The sequence below is a fragment of the Lissotriton vulgaris genome, chromosome 6, assembly GCF_964263255.1.
Source record: "Lissotriton vulgaris chromosome 6, aLisVul1.2, whole genome shotgun sequence".
In the NCBI taxonomy this organism is placed as follows: domain Eukaryota; kingdom Metazoa; phylum Chordata; class Amphibia; order Caudata; family Salamandridae; genus Lissotriton; species Lissotriton vulgaris.
In genome coordinates this window covers 583148356-583165206 of record NC_141694.1, presented here as the reverse complement: position 1 = coordinate 583165206, position 16851 = coordinate 583148356, and the positions used below count along the sequence as shown (strand labels likewise).

At 47.1% G+C, this 16851-nt stretch overlaps 1 protein-coding gene across 12 annotated transcripts in view; it reads left to right on the top strand.

The window, feature by feature from the left end:
- Nucleotides 1-16851, top strand: part of SNX14 (sorting nexin 14) — a 1106650-nt gene that overhangs the window by 839198 nt on the left and 250601 nt on the right. For all 12 annotated transcript variants that reach the window (XM_086926583.1, XM_086926582.1, XM_086926579.1 and 9 more), the window contains 3 exons: nucleotides 13545-13628; nucleotides 13814-13914; nucleotides 14704-14815. In XM_086926583.1, coding sequence (XP_086782709.1) covers nucleotides 13545-13628; nucleotides 13814-13914; nucleotides 14704-14815 — 297 coding nt within the window. The remainder of the gene's footprint in view (nucleotides 1-13544; nucleotides 13629-13813; nucleotides 13915-14703; nucleotides 14816-16851) is intronic.

Genomic DNA, 16851 nt, shown 5'->3' with positions numbered 1-16851 from the left:
GAATCAGTTTGAAGCGCGCGTTGCGGGGAATGTTTCTGGGGCCCATGAGTACCATTGTCCACTCCTTATCTGTCCAGTCTCGACCCCTGTCAAGTGCCCATTTATCACGTAGTGGCTGTAGAGTATGTTGCGTGTGCGACAAAAGCGCCTGAGTCAGCCAGTGTACGACATGTGTGCTGTTTCCCATGACATGTAGGTGTTGTATCAGTTGATGCGTAGGTAATTCCTCAGTGATGTTACCCCACCGTTGCGTGTATGCCATGATTATTGAGGCGTGCTGTAGGAACTGTCCCGCTGGGAGACCCGTGTCATTGGCCAATGTCCCGAAAGGTATTAGGGTACCCTCGGCGTACAAGTCCGCCATGGTGTCCACTCCTGTGCGTGTCCAGTGTTCCAGTGCCGCTTCCGTGACAACGGAAGTGGTCTTTGTGGTGCCTAGGAGTGGGAGTGCTGGGGCATATATCCTTGGTGTGTTTCGTGAGCCGTAAGCTTCTGGTGTAGCATCTCGCCGCAACTTCTACATGTGGTTGTGACGATTTCCTCGAGTGTGCCAGGGGGTGGAATAAGGCATGTATCTGTGCGGAGGACAGCACATCTGTTGCTGTGGCTGTTTCCTCCAGGTTCTTTCCCGCAAGCCAAGCAGTCACCCATTGTAGCTGTGCAGCTAGATAGTAGAGTTCTAAGTTCGGTACTGCGAGGCCGCCATCACTGACTGGCGCGTACAGTTTTTGTAGGGCCACTCCACGTCTCCCAGTGTTCCATATCAGGTCCCTGATCATGGATGCCAGGTCTCTGAAGGTGCGGACCTGCACGTATACCGGGATGTTGGCGAAGTAGTATAGGAGTCTGGGTAGGACAATCATTTTCGTCAACGTTACTCTGCTCGGAACATTGAGTGGTAGGGTCTTCCAGAAGGCAATTTGGGACCTTATGGATGTTATGGCGCGTGTTAGGTTACCGTCCAGAATATCCGGGGATGTTCTGTAAATATATATTCCCAGGTACCTGAATGTGGTTTGATGCCATGGCAATCGTTCGCCATTAATCCTAATGTCAGGATCTGGAATGTCGGGATTGAAGGAATACGCCCCAGATTTGGCGCAGTTCACTTTAAGGCCTGACATGGTCTCGAAGGACCAGAAGATTTATGAGAGTTCCGTCGGTATGCGGGTGAGGTCCCTGACATACAAGAACAAGTCGTCCGCATACGAGACAATGTGCACGCCGTCCGCTAGTGGGATGCCCCAGTGTGCGCCCCTGTTGCGCAATATCTCAGCAAGGGGTTCTATCGCGAGCGAAAAGAGAAGTGGGGACAGTTGGCAGCCCTGTCTGGTGCCGCGACGTACCCTGATGGCGTCGGATAGCAGCTTACCCGTGCGGACTTTCACTACGGGGTGTCTGTACAGCAGTCCCACCAGTTCAATGTAGTCATCCCCTAACTCGAACTTGCGCAATACTGACAGCAGGTAGGGCCTTCTCTAGATCCAGAACCAGGCAACCCGATATCGGCCAATCCCGTGTTGCATATGTTTGCACCCGGAAGAGTCTCCGTATGTTGTGGGAGGTGCATCTAGTGGGCATGAAGCCGTTCTGGTCACCGTGTATTAAGGCGGGCACTAAGGCTGCCAGGCAACGGGCCAGGGTCGACGCCAGTATCTTATAATCTGTGTTCAGCAGCGCTAGAGGTCTATACGAACCCAGGAGCGTGCCATCTCGACCCGGTTTAAGAAGGGACACAAGGGTCGCCTCATTCATCGACAGGGGCAAGGCCGAGTCTTCCACTGCCGCTGCGTATACCCTGAGGAGCTCCGGGATCAGGATATCGGAACAGGCTTTATAATATTCCGCAGGCAGCCCATCGGGCCGGGGGCTTTGCCATTCGAGAGGGCAAAGATGGCCTCACGTAGCTCGTCCGCTGCCAACGGCGACCCCAGGTCCTCTCATTGGTCATCTGTTAGGGTTGGCAGCGCAACGTCGTCTAAATACGCATCTATGGTGGGTTGTGTCGTTAGAAGGCGGGACTCATATAGCTCCCCATAATGCGCCACGAAGGCCTCGTGGATTTTCGTCTGGGTGTACACCTTCGGGCCGACTACAGGTTGTATCGCCGTCGCAGGCATTGTGCACTCCTCACGCTGTATCAACCAGACCAGTAGCTTACCAGGTTTGTCTCCAGTGTGATGTGTGCGAGCTGAGTGGGCCGTGTAATTCATATTTTTCAACCTGTCAATCAGTCTGTCATGTTCCGCCCGCGCCTCTAATAAGTCAGTGTCTGCGCCCGTAGCTGCTGCCTGTTCCGCTTGTAGCAAGCTCGATTATAAGCGTCTGAGGTCAGCTTCTAATTGTCGCGGGGAATGGGCCTTTGTGCCTAGACATTGTCCCCTGAGGACCACTTTAAAAGCGTCCCATTCAATCTGAGGTGTTGATGCCGTGCCAGAGTTGTCGTCAAAATATTGTGCAGTTTGTGCGCTTATAGAGGCTCGAAATGGGCCGTCCAGTAATAGGTCGGGCTGTAACCTCAATGTTGGTATCGGGGCCAGCGGTTACTCCCATAACAGATCTAATAGATGTGGGTTGTGATCAGAGTGTGTGCGGCCCATATAGATGGTGTCTGTGACGTGTGGCAGGATCTCACTGGTGACCATGTACCTATGTAAGCGTACATGTAGGGCGTGTGCTCCCGAATAATATGAGTAGACTCTGGAGCGCGGGTTGCGAGTGCGCCACGCGTCATGTAGATCCCATTGTGTGGACCATGCCTGGAGTGTGTTCGTAGTGTTTTGTGCCTGTGAGTTGGGTGGTGGAGGGTGGGAGCGGTCCAGGGCGAGGTCCAATGAGCTGTTGTAGTCCCCTCCGAGCACCCAGGGGACACCATGCCAGGGGGCCAACGTGTGTTACAATTGGGCAAGGAAATTCGACAGTCCTGTGTTGGATGTATACAGTCTAATCTGCTGTGGACTACTACGTATCTCCCCCCGGGATCTATGTGTACGTCCAGTGTGGTCCACGGAGTGCCCGGCCTGACCCACACCAATGTCCCCTTAGCATAAGACGAGAAACCTGTAGCATATAATTGCCCGCGCCATCTGCGGCGTAGCGTGGGCGTCTCCGTGGCGCTAAGGTGTGTTTCTTGCAGGAGGGGGATGTGTATGTGGTGGCGTTTGAGGTACGAGTAGATTTGGTAACGTCAGGACGGTGTATGTATACCCCTCACATTCCACATACAAATCTTAATGGCCGACATTACATTTGTTTAATAGCATCTCCCTCCCAGGCCGCCCACCACCCCCTCGCGCAACCCGCGCTTGCCATCGAGCAAATATTCCTGCAATCAAACAGACACTTAAGTTGGCACACCACTTCGCTGAGACCAGAGGGGGGAAGGGAACATGGCTAAAGGAACAACGAGCCAATGAACATTATGAACAGTCAAAATACCAAAAGGTCGGATGCGAAACGTACTCCCGTCCATACTCTCTAGAAGAGCAACCAAATTTAAGTCTAAGGGGGTGGTTGTGCTATGCGCACTTGATCAGTTGTTTCAAGTCAGTAAAGTTATTGCATGAAGGCCCACTGCCTTCCCGGGAATAATGTGCCAGTCTATACCGCCCTTGCATACAGGGAGTCCCATTTGTACATGCATTAAACATTATACTTTACGTGTCCCAATCGAACGGCTACCAGGCGAAGTGTCTCTGCAGCTGCACCCCGGCCGAAGGCGGGCACCCAGTGCCGGTTAATGGCCTCTTGCCCATCGGGGAGGCTCCTGGTGTGTGTTCGCCGCTCGTCCGACCTTCAGGGTTAAGGGGGCTTATCGCTGCTGCGTGCGCTCCCAGCAGTCGCTGCGCTTCGGTCCCGGTAGTGTGTTGCTCCAGAGCCGTTGTGGTGGTGTTGGGCAAATGTCACTGAAGATTGCCAAGCACGTTGTGTGGTTAGCTGATGTAGTCCGCCGTTTGGGGAGTGACATCCGGTCGTTCTTCCGATGCTGGGGAGTCCGGTACACCATAAATGGCTTCGTCGTCGCTGGGAAATTCCTGCGTGCCGCCGCCCGCCACGTCGCTCTGCGCAGGGGATCTGCTGAGTTCCATCACTAGGCGGAGGGCATCTTGTTTCTCCTGTTACGCGGCGTCCGCCGGGGGGAAAGTTCTTGTCTCGGTACTCGCCCCAGCCCGCGACCTCTGGCGGGGTCCACGTCTTCTTCTGTTGCCTCCGGATTGTCGCCGGGGCGCAGGTCCCGCAGTCTTTCTGGGGTCTGTATCTACTCCACTGTCCAGCCATGATTCCACATCCGTGGGGTCCGTGAAGAAATGAGTTAGTTCTCCGGCCACGACCCTCAGTTTCGCAGGAAACAGCAGAGAGTATTGCAGGCCTAACTGCCTCAGGCGCTTTTTCACCGCCATGAAGGAATGTCTTTGCCGCTGTACCTGTATGGTGTAGTCCGGGAAGAACATTACTGACACATTTTCAATCCGGATCTCTTGGAGTTTTCGCGTTTCACGTAGAATGGAGTCCCTGTCTCGGTAGTTCATTACGCGGAGCAGCATGGGCCTCGGGTTGGAGCCTGTTGCTAGAGGTTTGGTAGGGACTCTGTGAGCTCGTTCTATTACGAAGTGCGGGGAGAGAGATCCCTCCGGCAGTATGTCCTTCAGCCACTGTTCCATGTGTTCCTCTGGGGATCTCCCCTCCCATTTCTCCGGGACCCCGACCAAGCGCACGTTATTTCTGCGTGTCCTGCCTTCCGCATCCTCGGCTCTGTCCTCCAGGAATTCCACCCTGTTCAATAAGTCCTGTATTTGCTTGTGTGACTGGTTGGCCTGAGGTTGAAGTGCCTGCATACTGTCTTCCAGAGTCGTGGTGTGCTCCGCCAGTTTCTTATGGTCCGCCCTTAGGTGCGTCAGGTCTATGACCATGCTATCAATTTTGGTGGCCAGGGAGGTGCGGGTCAGTTGTATGGATTCTTCCAGCCTCTCCATTGCTGCCAGCATGGTGTCTAGCTTCGCCGCTGTTTGGTCTGGGTCGTTGCCTTTCCCGGACTTGTCCATTTTGCCCTTTGAGTTCGTGTTCTAGGCCCGTTAGACATCTGTACCACGGTGCTACTCCCGCTTCAGTGGCGTGGTCCACCTCCAGAGGGCCAGCCGATGCATGTATTTGCCGAGTGGCGGGGCAACAGATTATCTCCCAGTGTTCACAGCCTGTGTGTGGGCAGGCGTCCGTGTCCGTGTCCTCGTGGCAGCGGCTCACAGCATCCGGTGTCAGCTAGGCCGCCGCGTCTCCGTCTGCATGTGGCGTGGGGCCGGCGCGTGCTTCCCCGTGGTGAGTCAGGTGCAACGGTGGGTCGTGCGGGCCACTGCGCCGCCTATGTGGTGCGGGTGGCGCTGTGGGAGCCGTGTTTCCTCAGCCGAAGGCGCCTGTGTGTCCCCGCCGCGTTTCGTCTGTAGGCGATTGATCTATGTTGCAGGTGGAGCTATACAGGGTGCTTCGTAGTTGCGTCGTCAGGGCCAGCCGTGTCCGCCACCTAGTCGCGCGCCACCCGCCACTCGTGGCCGTGCTGCTCCTGTCCCATGGGTCGCCGAGTGGAGGTGTAAGGTCCCCGGCCTCCCCGGAGGGTATAGGTAGGCCCCCGCAACTGGTGGAGAAGCCTTCCCCTTCCTACCTCCGGCTCGTGTCGGTCAGGCCAGCTCCTTCCAGCTACTCTCAGCCTGTTGTCCGGTCGGGTATCGAGGCAGCTAGCACATGATGTGTGGGCCCCCCAGTCGGGTTAGGTCGGATCCCGGGCGCCGTCTCCACTCCACAGCTCCGTGTGGCCGCCTCGTGCGTAGGCCGCAGCCTCAGGCCTTCCGCGTTCGTCGAAGCCTCTGACTTTCCTGAGCGCCTCCCCAGGTTGGGTGCTACGTGTGCGGCCTCTGTGCCGCGGAATCCCCGGTGCTCCGTGTGTGCACCGATCTCTATCAAAATCGGCAGGGTGTTGCAGGGAGACGTCCCTCTGCAGCGCCGGCGGTTTTCGGCCGGCTGCGAGCGGTGGATCCCCGGATAAATGCGCCGGGAAGGGGAGCTCTACCCAAAGGCGGCCATTCCCGTTGCGCGCTTAGCCACGCCCGTCACTCCCTTTCTCATACGACAGATCACTCTGCCTGCTTTCTACGCTCCACCTCATCTGTCCAAGGAGGTGGAGAGACTTCATTGTTTGGACACTAAAAAAGCTTAGTAATACAATAGTAATCGAACCAAAGATCATCAGGTGGATGATCAGCTCTTCATTGGGTTCACCGGAGTGAAGAGGCTCAAAGTTGTGTAGAAATTAACCATCTCCAGATGTATAGTACTCTGCATAAGAATCGGCAATGCACTCTTGAAGAAACAACCCCCTGAGGGGTCACTGCAACAGGGCCCAGAGCCGCCACTACTGCATTCGCTTCTGAGGTACCTATCCTGAACATCAGCCAAGCTACTACATGGCCATCTCTTCATATGTTTACAAAGCACTACTGCTTGGACAGTCCGGTTCGACGTGATGGCCATTTTGCCTGTTCGGTCCTCCAACACATTCCAGTCTAAAACAGTTTGCAGACCCACATCTAGGGAGGTATTGCTTGGGTATTTATTCTAAGGTGAGGAATCTGCTGTTAGAAGTCTCTATCAGAAGAACAAGCTACTTTCAGTAATCCTTTTTCTGATAGAGACTCTATCTAACCACAGATTTTTTACTGATCCTCCCCTCTCTGCGAATTGGGATCTTTACCCAAAAGATCTAATTAGACACTGCACACTAGTAAAAAAGTAACATTGGTTTTTATGTGGGCTTTGTTTTTGAGGCCCAAAAAGTCACAAAAGAAAGTCATGTCAATGTGCCTGAGTGGTGTCTACATAGGCATTGTGATGTCACTTGCAACGCATGCAACATGGTGCCTATTGATGGCACCTACTTGCGCATAAAGGTATTGATCAGGTTTTTCGGGATCCAGTCTGATACCTGGGGGATATTCTAAGGTCATGAGTTGGCGGTTAGACTCTGTACCAGAGAAAGCATTACCAAAGGTAAGTAACGTGATCAAAAAACTTGCATTTCATTAATGAAATGAAAGGCCCTCAATTGTTTGAGAACCACCACTTATGTAAGCATCAAATTCCTCTTACCCTACCTGGGATTGGAGCGTGCACCCTCCGCTTTGTGATAGACTTAGTGTCTAATTTCCCTCATCTCATCAACCACTTCACTCACCAAGTACTCAGTTCAGAAGGGGAAAGATTTAATGGCCATAATAAAGTTTCACGTACTTGTGTACAATTCATGGTCTCAACTTCCTCTTTCCTTTAGTGAGCACCAGGTTTTCCACCGGGGCAATCAAAATAAAAGTCTAATTGAATAGATCAGGAAATAATTTGATAAATGTAAATGTTTTAAAAAAACTAGAATGTCTGTAGAAAAGACGGTAGCCCAAAATCTTTCATACATTATTTGTCCAGCCTTCCCTCTTCCAACAAAGAATTGCAATTTAGTAGTCCCTCTACAAAATGCAAAGCAGTAATCGAGAACTCTTGATTGCCTCTAGTTGCCTACAAGATAAAAAAACGAGAATGTGCAGTATTCTTTTCGGGCCGGACAGCTTGAACCACAAAAGAAAAACCTATAACATTCCTAGTCATGTATTTTAAAACTAAACACAAGTACCACAGCTGCCAACTATGTTCTAACTACAGATTAAAAATAAAAAGCATGCAATTCTCTAAAAATAATCTCACTAGCTGATGAACCTGAAAACTAAGGACGCGCCATTGACACCACATCACTCCACCAGCCCTTAAAACAAAAACCACGAACCCTCAATTAGTCCTCATGTCACTCCACTAGCACTTTAAACAAAAAAAAGCCAAGAATCCTTGGTTGCAAGCACAACTATATGTGTGTGTGTGTGTGTATGTATATATGTATATATATATATATATATATATATATATATATATATATATATATATATATATATATATATATATATATATATATATATATATATATACTGCCATACTCCTCTTTAAATGAATTAGTTATCCTGTATAAACTGTCCCTTATGAATTCATCCGTCTCTACATCACCCTACTAATAGGTATACTGTCCGGCTTTTCACATTTAATTATTTAAAAGGATAGCAAAAATATAAATATAAATATTTAATTTGTCAGTGCTTGCTTTTAAGTGCAGCTAGTGATTGTTGTTTGTATATTTGCTTTAGATAAATAAATGAATATCAAAACCAGTGATGGCTCTGCATCTGATGTTGGTGATTCTCTGTACATGATCTTGAAACACAGTAGGTCTGCCAATCAGCAAGGTGCGATGTTTACCAAACGAGTAAGCATTGACATATACTAATAAAATAATATCAATATATATTTATATTTTTTAGAGCGTTGCTGATAACCAGAAAAAACGATGTCCTGGAGACACGAATAAGTCTTGCATGTTACACCAGAAAGCAGAGCTGTTGGCTTTGCCAATGCTCTTAACGAAATGCATTGTAACATTTTTGTTATGCTTTATGGAAACCCATTCCAAACTGGCCACCATGTGCATGCATTGCTGCTGTGACATGGTGAAAATGGGGGTCCATTGGCCAAGACACGACAACAGTACTGAGGGAGAAATAGGCCACACACAGTCTAGGGATCGTCAGGTCACTCCAGTGGGCAACTGTATAAGTGGGACGAGCTCCCATCATCACATACTAAACACTGATGTTACTACTTTTTCCCAAAGCTGGAGAGTACTACGCCAAGTGTGTAAATGTGCTAGTATTGCTGCTAAAGGGAAAGCACCAAAACCTATAGGTTGGGCTCCTGCAGTAGATAGGGTAGTATTTGTAGGTCTCGCCTAGGCAGCACTTGCGCTGTCTCTTCGAGACATGCTGTAATACGGATATGTGGATAAAGCTCCACTTACTTCTCACCCATCTTTTTAAATGGATCCTGTCCCTGTCCTTTGTAAATGGTGGCTTTTCATTGGTCATTAGACTTAGTAGTTCCTCCTTCGTACCGTCTTGTCTCTCCTTGGAACCTCCCATGAGGACAACCCCTGTTAAATGTGTTACGCCCTAGGTTTTAATTACAGCCTCGAGGCACTACTTTTTTAAAGGCCTTCAGAGAGGACACTCACTGAGTCCTAAAGTAGATTGGCAGTGATTACTTTACTCGCTGACACATCTCACATTTATATTAGATTATATTAGACCTTCTATAAATTTCCCTTCATCAGCTTCACATAGAGTACAACATAATCTGGAATTAATATAATTAATTTGTCACATTTCAAAGCTAATAATTGTATACATGAACATAGCCATTTGAATGTACTCGTGGTACTGTCTTGCAGGCAATGGGTAGGGTGGATTTACCGTATCTTCAAAGTTTATGATGCTCACTAGGGACATCTAGGCGTAGCTTGTCGTACTGCACCTAGAAAAACAGTGCTGGTGCCTTGCTCACTAGGTACATCTAGGCGTAGCTTGCTGCACTGCACGTACCACATCTCCTTTATATTAGAACTTCTATACATTTCCCTACATCAGCTCAACATAAAGTACAACCTAATCTGGAATTAATATAATAATTATTTTGTCACATTTCAAAGTGATTAATTGTGTTTGTACTTTGTACTTATAGTTGTTGCTTATGAGAAGCAAGGCTGGCAGTAAAAGTGCCTCTTTTACTGTCAGCCTTGCTGTTCATCAGCAAGGATTATAAGCACAAAGTGTGTGTTTAGGCATCGCTTGCATGTTTTCAAAATACATAAATAAAATACATTGTCATTCACAATGGCAATAGGTCAAATTCTCGAAAGGCGAGACCTATTGCTTTGCAAATGCTGGTTTGTGTTTGGTAGGAGCCCAAACAAAACCTGCAAGTCTTCCAGCAAAACCTGGGAACCCACAAGGACATTAACACAATCATGACTTTTTTCCGTGAGGAAGGAAAGACAAGCCTATGTGTATTTTTTAGGGATGCAGGGATAATGCAATCTAGTAAAAGGGCAACGTCTGTTCAAGAGAAAGGGATGCAGGAAGGGAGAGTTTCACCATGTTTCCTGTTCAATCATAATCTGGAGCCAGCCCAAGGGGTACTCTTTGCAGCCAAAAGCAGGTTTGATACGGGTGAGAGAAAACACTCAACAGGAAACTACTGCAGCCGGAGACTTGGTCCTGATGGGCACACTTTCTTCATTCTCCAGGAAGACTAACTCCTGCCTTGAAAGTTCTTGTGGAGTTTGATGAAGCAAAAACAGAGAACTGAATTAAAGAGAGATATTATCCTAAACCTTCTACTGTACTAAAAATGCAAATTATGGGGCTAATTCTAGGAGATCTGCTGAAGATCCGCTCTTTAGTGTCATACAGTAAACATCTACTCAAACCTAAAGCTTTAAAGGTCCTTGTTTGACCAACCATTGGACAGGCGCCATATGCACGCACAGGTAGTCCTCTTGAAATGTATTTAATTTTTAATAAAAATGACCATTCCAAAATATTTCCGCATGCTGCTGTCTTAAAACGTTTTTTAAATCAGTGAAAGATATTAACGCTCCTGCCTCTGTATTTGTGGCAAGAGACAGGGGGAGCACTGGGGAAGGAGCAGGTGCTAAGAAAAGCGGATATTTTAATAAAAAAGTAACAGAGATGACAAATGGGGAGGAGGTCAGCTGAGAAAGCAGGGAGAATGAGTGGGAGAGAAAATAGTGCCTCCAGCATCGTTGCAAATTCCTGAGTTTAGCAGTGGAAGGCTACAAGTCATCCAGTCAAACACTGTAAGGCCAACATGGAGGTAAGATAAACTATAAACCAAGAAATCATGAGCAACAGTCAAGTTAACCCAAAGGCCAGTCTGAGTACAATGAATACAATCGTCTTTTGACAACAGGCAGCTAAAACTGCAGACAAGACCCCAAAAATGAGGATATAAACAGCTTACCTCTGTGTGTTTTCCCTCGAAAATTTGCCTGTGTGCTTCCTGTAAAGATCCAGGCTCTAAAGTATATTTTGCAATAAAAGACAAAATTATCTTTTTCTTTAAAGACTGAGATTTCTGCAGCAATCCGGAAAGAATGCTGGAAAATGTTCAATAAGATTCGGAACTTTGCAGCCTACTTATTCGATTTGGTCTCTAGGAGAAATAATCCTCCACAGCAGTAGTAATTACTTTATTGAGCCACATCTACATTTCTGTCAGTTCAATAGAATCACAACCTATCTACTGCGGGCCAAAGGCAATTAATCAATCAGGATTTATGAAGCGCGGCAAATCACCTGTGGGGGTCTCAAGGCCACACGCTGGGCCTGGACAATTTAATACTGAACCCTTACAAAATGGAGATCATAGTAGTAGGAGATTCTGTAATTACCTGGCCCATCAATATATTACAGAAGACAAAGTAACATACTCGTCACACGTTCCAAAGGCGGAATCCCAAAGCATTATTTCGAATGCCAAATTGCCTGTGCACCTTCATGTTGACCATAGTTTAGATGTGATTTTTTAACCTGATGACACTAAGGAGAGGCTTCCTTTCCTAATCAATCCCTACCATGGGAGAGCACCAGCCGCGGTCCGTGCAGGAAACAGCGGTGGGGCCGAGCTAGTAGGGATTTCAAGGAATGGCATCGTCCCTTGAAATCCGCCCCTTACCCGGCCCACCGCTGTTACCTGCACGGACCGCGGCTGGCGAGCATGTCTCTGCTTTTGTCTTTTTGAAGTGGACTGTTCCAACATTGTATAATGTGACAGACCTAAAAATAGACCCTTGAATGTGACAGAGTTGGGAGTTTTAAATCTCAAACATCTGGTATAATAGTCATCCAACCCCCGACACTGGTCGTATGAACCTTTTTTCATCGACAATTAGAGGGATCTAGGAGCGATCATTTAGATGCATTACCATAAACAGTGAAGGCCAATGGAGTTTTACAGAAAATGAGTAAGAGAATTGAAGTGAGATTTAAGGGTTTTATTAACGGATTTTAGTCAGATTAAAGTAATTGATAATCGGAGAATTAAATTGTAAGTAGTATTGTTCTAAATTTAAATTGTCAAGAAGACATTTTACTATGAGATAAAACATTAGTGGAACCAAAATAATATATAGAATACAGAATACCCAGAAAGTGTGTTCTGTAAAGTAAAACCCCTAATCTAAATTGGGAAGGATTAATTGAAAAAGAGCCTTTAGTTATGCGAATCGATAAGTTGTCAGCTCCAGAAAAACAAATAAAGGTTTCTGTTGAGAGAATATGAATAGATCTTCTGATGAGAGAATAGGTATCCTCATGCATGAAGCTTTTGCGCTCAAATTGTAGAGATCTGTAGATTTCTGAAGGATGTTCTCAGTCAGCGAGCATCTTTCTAGCTCACAAGAGTCAGGGAATAGGGGAATCCCGCAAACATGATGATGTTTTTACTGGTCTAATGAACATATACAATTATATTTCAACGAAATCACTAATTGCTAAATGTCAGCTAGTTCCCACTCTCGTAAACCAATCGGTGCTCTCCAAACTCTGGGAGTGGTATGCGGCCTCATTTTCTCATGTCTAAACAATGACCCATGCATGGCTAAGTCCTTGAGTTGTTGCACCAGACAAACTGTTAGGTACATTCGGCTCTTCCCTGAAATCTTCCATCCTGGCTTCTTCTCCCTCTCCCGATGGAAACCTCACTATCAGTTGTCTAATACATAACTCATGCCTATTTACTAGCTAATGAAAAGGCATCTGGAAAAACACAGCATCTGTAGGGAGAAGAAAAAGAAGCATAACATGCTAAACAAACAGATGCTGCTTGTGCTGGCCTTTCATCCTTCCACGTGTAAAATCAACATTCAAAATGACATTAATGATTAGACTTTAAGTTATACATACATGTTAATTCAGGTGTTGCTTATAATGGCTAAATGCTTTCACCTACTACAAATTGAAAATTAAAAAGTACTCTCTCCCAATTGCTTCTACTAGAAGCCTGTTGCGTCTCAGAAGCAGGGCTTGTCTCCAACGACTCAGTCTCTGCTCTAGATACCAGTTCAGAAGTGAAATCTACTGGTTGCAGGGCGCTCTTTCTTCAAAATAAGCGCAAGGTCTTACATCTTCTAAAATCTCTATAGACCGCCCACGTCATCTTTTAAAAATACCAAGATTTACGCACGTCCTAACTTCTCGGCTAGCTGCCAAAGCCTATAATCTTTTGCTCATTCATATGAAGAAAACACAGTAACTACCTTAATATGTTCAATATAGCTTCACCGTTCCAAATTACACAGTTTGCACTGGCCGAACTCATCCTGCATTGGCCACTTTAGTTTGTGTTTGACTATTTGCTAAGATTCAACTCAATGGCAAATTCCACGCTCATTAAATCCCCCTGGCACTCTTGCCTAGGCATAACCAGTATTGTTAAATGTAAATTCAGCTTCAGAAAATTATGACTTGACATACATGTGTCTTTGTACTATTTAAATTAGTTTTAAACAGATGAGAAAATAATATTTAATTCTGCTTTTACCTTTTTAGATGGGCACGCACCTGAGCATTGGTCGGTTTATAGAAGATACCTTGAATTCTACGTTCTCGAGTCCAAACTAACAGAATTCCATGGTGAGCTCTCCCTAGACCTATTTGTATGCACTTTATATAAAATTATTTAGCAGTTTCAAGGCATTAACAACTGCTGAAAATCTCTTCAAGCTTGGTGCTGCTGATTTAATACAAAATTGTAAGCTTGTGTCGTTTTTTTAAATTATATTCCATGCTCTTACTTTGTGCCCATGGTCTACCATCAGGAACATTCCCTGACGCTCAGCTACCATCAAAGAGGATTATTGGACCAAAGAATTATGAATTCTTAAAATCCAAACGGGAAGAATTTCAAGAGTACCTGCAGGTGAGTTCTAAAATACTTGAACAGTAACACAGATGCACGAAGTGCAGTTTTTGCTTTTCTGCCTGCCTGCTCTTTTCAGCTTGGTATTCAATGTGGACCATCCGCCTTCACCACCTGGCCACCGTACAAGAAAAAGCCATTTCAGTTGAATAACAGATGATTCTAGGCATGTGTGACCAGTCTTTTCCAACAGCCTTTCCTCTGTCTGACCCCCCAGGATACACTGCACTCCTCCTTTATTTATTGCTGGTAGGAGCTACAGTCCCACACTTACTTCTCATTGTTGCACTACTCCCCATCAGCTCCTTTTTCCACATTGTTGTAATGGACTGCATTGGTGTGCACAGTACTTTGAATTGGACTAGAATGGTGCCTACTTTGTTGAAATATTTTTTGGTCTGTCACAAATGTGAAGTATTCCTTTAATCATAGTGGTATTTTCGCAAAATGTAAGAGTGCTATTTGTATGTAAGGTGAAGAGAAAACGTCTTTATCATGCATATTGCAAGTTAGTGATAGACTATTTAAAAAAGGGATATTTTTAAGGAAAGTCACTTGATTATGCTAAAGAACAGTTGACATGTTCTCTCTGTCTCTCTCAGTATACACACACACACAAACGTGTATAATATATACACTCCTAGTTAGAACCAAAAATACTCAATATTTAATTAGAGCAAAGTATAGTTGAACTTCATGTATTATACTTGTTTATTTTGGAGTAGCAGTAAATGTGTTGCATTAGTTTGTATGAGTGGTTTAACTAATAATTGCATGTTTTCCATTCAGAATCTTGTTCAGCACCCAGAGCTGAGTAACAGTCAGCTTTTGGCAGACTTCCTTTCTCCCAACAGTCTGGAGACCCAGTTTCTGGATAAAATGCTACCAGATGTTAACCTTGGTAAGTATTATTCCTAATCATTCACTCTTAAATTTTGGACAGTGACGTGCTGTGTAATAATCACTCGCAGTGAGCGACCTGCTGAAGCTTTGTCATTTACCCTTTTTCTTTCAAACCCTTTTGGCAAGTATGTCCTGTGGTGTACTGTATACTCTGTGAAGAGGGTATGGGAAGTTGCATTGACGCAGCGAGACTGGCAAGTATTACTCTGATATGATCACTGGGACATTGTGCGAGCTGTGAGTTGGCACTAAGGCATCCACCTACCAAAAACAATTGCCGCCTACTTCAGGGTTGCTGGTGGGAAGCCAACGAGGGCCTTGGAGCTCTCCCTGCAGCTCTCAATGATGGCTGCATTGTAGGTGGACACCGTGTTACCTACGTACCAAAACAATTGCTGTTTCACACTAGCACCGATATGGTTGCTGCTGGTGAGCTGCTGTGGGCTACAAGACATACTAGCCCCCCCCCCCCCCCCCCCTTCCCCCACGGTCCCAAACATTCAAAAATTGCATGGCGCCCCTAGGGCGGCCACCGAGGCGTTCAAAAAAGATTAAAAGTTTAAAAAAAGATAAACAGAAGAAGTAACAAGTGAGTGGCAGGAGCTACTACATTATTATTCACTGCTCCTTTAGGTTTAAAGTATTTTATTGAAGCAGGGTGAGGAAGGAAACAACGAAACAAACATAGAACCACAGGTGCCCCTCAGAATCAGTGCGCATGGTACAATAGATACATAAAGGCAGTCCTTCCAGCGCGGTGGGCACAGTCGTGCCTGGATCTCACAGCTCGCGCACCTGTGGGTGAAAACAAAAGGGGGAAAAAAGGAAAAAGGAAAAAGGGGGAACAACCCTGCCCCTCCCCCCACCCAGCCAACTACCCCCCCAACCCCCAAACCCCCTCCCCCACCCCCTGTACTGTGCCGTCAACCACTCGCTCTTCCCCTGTGGCAACCTATCGTCTACCCCCCCCACCAGGTGCCAGCGTGGGACGATTAAACAGGCGGATCTGGCGGCGGTGTCAGCCACAACAGTCTAAGATACCTAGGGCAAGTGATTTCTTTGAATTCTGAGCATAACAAATTATGGAAGGGTGCCCACAGCTCCTCGAAAGTGTCTTCGTCCCCCGCCACCACTAGGGACAGCTTCTCCATGCCAAGGACATGCCACAATCTGTGCAGCCAGCCGACAACAGTGGGGAGCGTGGTGGAGCGCCAGTGAATGAGTATGTTCTGTACTGCTGACCCCAAAGCTATCGCTGTCTGTCTACCCCTTTTAGATCTGAGAGGGTACATCAATCCATTCGGCAAACCCAGTAGGACATAGGCAGGGAGGCGGGGTAGTTCTATTCCAAAGCATTTGTCAACCTCATTAAGGACCTCCTCCCAGTAAGGAGCCAGAAGGGGACAGTCCCACAATATATGAGTAAGTGTGCCAGTCTGACCACAGTTGCGCCAGCATGTCCCAGGTATTGAGCGGTCCATTTCATGTCATTTCTCAGGAGTGCGATACCAGTAGGTTGTGATTTTGGTGAAGGTCTCTGTGAGCCCGGTGTGATAGGCGGAGTGGCGCGCTCGGTAGGAGATGTGGTCCCATTCAGTATGGCTCAGCACTCGACCAAGCTTCCGTTCCCACCGCTCCCTACCCGGGTTGTAGATGTGAGAGGGGGGGGGTTGCAGCATCTTATACAAGTCGGAGATGAGCTTGGCGTCCGACGAGCGAGTCACTTGCCAGCGCTCATACGCCGTGATCGTCCGGTCTGCCGTCGCGCGCACTTGAGGCTGTAGGTACCAGTGACGTGCCTGCATATACCGCATGCGTTCCGTCTCGGGGAGGCCATAATCCCGACGCAAGTCCTGGAAGGGAACGACACCCTCTGGGCCATATAGATGATATAAAGTGAAACATCAGGCCGCCCGCCAGTGATCATAGGCTCCAGGCTCCATACCCGGGCCAAAGTCCGGGTTACCAATCAGTGGAGTGAAGGGAGAGGGAAAGGTAGTGAGTTCGTGCTTGGTAGCCACAGAGTCCCACACA